The sequence below is a fragment of the Rhagoletis pomonella genome, unplaced genomic scaffold (assembly GCF_013731165.1).
Source record: "Rhagoletis pomonella isolate Grant_MI unplaced genomic scaffold, Rhpom_1.0 Rhpom_scaffold_00012, whole genome shotgun sequence".
Lineage (NCBI taxonomy): Eukaryota > Metazoa > Arthropoda > Insecta > Diptera > Tephritidae > Rhagoletis > Rhagoletis pomonella.
Window position 1 is genome coordinate 21,842,190 of NW_023458566.1, and position 3,297 is coordinate 21,845,486.

Here is a 3,297-nt window from a genome sequence, read left to right on the forward strand (position 1 = left end):
TATGAAACAAATATAGTAAAACTGCGTTTTTAGTTTTTCACTCTGAAAAGCCGTGATTTTTAAACAAAATTTTAGTTGCTGAATGCAACAATAGCAACACGCTGTTGCATGCTGCCTTTAAACCTATTGAAGTTTACGTAGAAAAATATTAGCTATAGAATAAAACAAAACTGAGATGCCCATTTCTGCTCCTTATATACATATATATATATATATATATATTTTTAACACGCTTATATGTACATATTTTGAATTTCGGCCGCACTGTGTGACCCCAGGATTTTTTCTCAAACGACTTTGAAATTTTAAAGATATGATTAATAACAATATGGGTACCAAATGAGAGAGAAAATTCTGTAGAATTTAAAAACAATAAGGTTTTTGGTTTACAAGGACGAATAGGTATTGAAAATGCGCTTTCAATAAAATTTATCTTTTTCAATTAATAAAGTTTGCAGGTCGAAATTCGATGATGTACCCAAAAACTTATTCTGTTAAAATTCTACAGAACTTTTTCTTTTATATGATACCCTTATTGTTATCGTACATTGCTCTGAATTTTTTAAATAATTTTCTGAAGTAATCATATTTTTAAATTTCAAAGTCCTTTTAAAAAAAATCCTGACGTCAGAGAGAAAAACTAAGTATGCAGTTTTTCTATAATTTACCCATAGTTTCGCGAATATATCCCATTTTTTGTGTGTAAAATTTACTGTCGCTCGGTGATATGTGCCTATGTATCTGTATGTATGTATGTATGTATGTATGTATGTATTTATCTGCGACGATTTCTTTAAATAATAATAACACTGGTCATGAATTTGTTAAGTATAGATAGTAGGGCAGATCGAGTAATTCACGAAACTGCGTTTAAAATTTTTGGAACACCCTCAAATTTTTTACCTAATTTTAAATATGTATATTTGGAAAGCAGAATATTTGTACTATTTTAAATATGTATATTTGGAAAGAAGAATACTTGTAATTGTAAATAATAAACATTGTAAATAGCTTGAAAATTTTCGGAATATTTTTTCCACTTCTATAACTTTTTTTGACAAAATTTCAAAAGAAAATATGTGGTCTCTTTAAGTCAAGATTGGACTACCAGTTAGCTGAAAAATCTAGTTTTGGGTTTTTCAATTAAAATATGTACATATATAAAAATATTTCTCACAGCGACGTTTATCGCATCAATAAAATAAATTTTACATTTTTAAAATTTGTATACCCAGCTCTTTACATACATACACATTTCCCCTTAACCAATAACCGTTATCTTCGTTAATTAGGTACAACAATTAGCTGGTAGTATTTATCAGGAATTCGAACGCATGATTAACCGTTACGATGAAGATGTGGTTAAGAATCTTATGCCGCTGCTGGTGAATGTTTTAGAATGCCTGGATGCATCGTACCGCATTAACCAGGAGCAAGATGTTGAATTGGAGCTGTTGCGCGAGGACAACGAACAACTGGTCACGCAATACGAACGAGAGAAGAGTGCACGTAAACAATCCGAGCAGAAGGTAAGCAACCAAATAATTATCAAACTAAAAATATGTAGGCCCATTTAATAAGCATCCGTTACATTGCAGTTGCTAGAAGCCGAAGATGTGGCTGAACAGGAAAATAAAGAGCTCGCAAGTCGGCTGGAGTCGTTGGAAAGCATTGTGCGCATGCTCGAATTGAAGCATAAAAACAGTTTGGAGCATGCGAGTCGTTTGGAGGAGCGCGAGACCGAATTGAAGAAGGTAGGCATATGCATTTATTATAATTGGATTTAATTTTAGAAAATGAATACATATATATATATATGCAACTGAAACATTCGCTCTCTGCAGGAGTATAACAAGCTACACGAGCGCTACACGGAGCTCTTCAAAAACCATGTTGACTACATGGAACGCACCAAAATGCTTATGGGTTCGACACACTCGCAAATGAGTTCTGCATCAGAGCGATTGGAAGTGAATAGAGCCAGGTTAAATCCAATAGCTCGGTAATGCCTAAAATTTTCTTTTTTTCCGAAATTGAAAATATTTTCTATTATCTTTATTTTTACGTTTCGCAAAATTCCTTTGAAATTTTCTTACTTTTTATTTGAATGTTTATCCACTGTTCATTTGCTTGTATCGTCATATTTTTTATAGGTCTTCCGGTCCAGTGTCTTATGGCTTTGCTTCACTCGAAAACTCAGTCATGCTGGATACAGAGACAATCTGTAGTGTTGGCAGCAACTCAGATGATTCCGGGCCGCCGTCATTGCAAAATGAGCTAGATAGCCTGCAGACGGTGGAGCGCGCGGCTGAAACAGACACTCTGCAGCAGCAGAACCAAGCAACATCACCGCAGAGTGATACGAGTCCCGTTGTGCCAAATGCACCAGCCAATGGTGAGTGAAAAGCAAAGATTCGATAAAATATAATACATACGAGTATTTACATATGTTTGTACGAGTATAAACTGTTTGCGATTGTACTAATGATTTTCTTTTTTTTATTTCTTTAATCTTCCTGTCACTATAACAATAATATGCATTCCACACACACGTTTCTTCCATGAATCCAACAACATTTGTGTTAACCTAAATAAAAATCAATTAAAACGGAAAACAATTAAAAAAAAAAACAAACATTAACCTTTCCCGAATCCTGTTATTACAACTTCAATAAAATGTTACATAATTGAATTATGGAAAATGCGTGCGCGCAGTTGGGCGTTCAACAACCAAAAAGGAGCAACGCTCTGCTAATACCCTATACCAAGAGTTGTCATTTCAAGACAACGAAGAGAGTGAAGAGCATGAAGTTGTTACAGGTATGTGGTCAAACTCTTTAACATGTATTCACTTCATCCGCTTCACTATGCCGCGTAGCAGTTTTGCCATACCATCAGCGGGAAATAAAAATATCATAATTTATGTACATATACATTTTTTCAAGTTGGCTATTTGAAGAACATTCATTATAGTTTACACAAAAGGCGTGATTCAACGCTAAAACTAACGCATTGAAAACCATACCTTCATTTCAAATACTTTTCAAAATACAAATAGGATATACATACATACAGTCAATTAATAAAATTTAGGTACTGCGATTTTTTTTTTTTTTTTTTTTTGTAATACGGACAAGTGTTTTTTTAATTATTTTATTTTTCGCAGATTTTTTATAAAAATATTGTTAATTCTACAACATTAACCCAAAAAGTCAGGGCTCGAATCGTCACATACGATATCGTATTACTCGTCACGTAAAAACACATTTTTCGGATTATGACATACGTGAACGTACT

At 33.4% G+C, this 3,297-nt stretch overlaps 1 protein-coding gene across 1 annotated transcript; it reads left to right on the forward strand.

The window, feature by feature from the left end:
- Nucleotides 1-1,288: 1,288 nt before the first annotated feature.
- Nucleotides 1,289-3,085, forward strand: LOC118748089 (JNK-interacting protein 3-like). The gene is made up of 5 exons (XM_036482393.1): nt 1,289-1,529; nt 1,599-1,754; nt 1,845-2,002; nt 2,154-2,395; nt 2,716-3,085. The coding sequence occupies exons 1-5, from the start codon at nt 1,335-1,337 to the stop codon at nt 2,955-2,957; spliced, it is 993 nt and encodes a 330-aa protein (XP_036338286.1). The 5' UTR covers nt 1,289-1,334; the 3' UTR covers nt 2,958-3,085.
- Nucleotides 3,086-3,297: the final 212 nt, after the last annotated feature.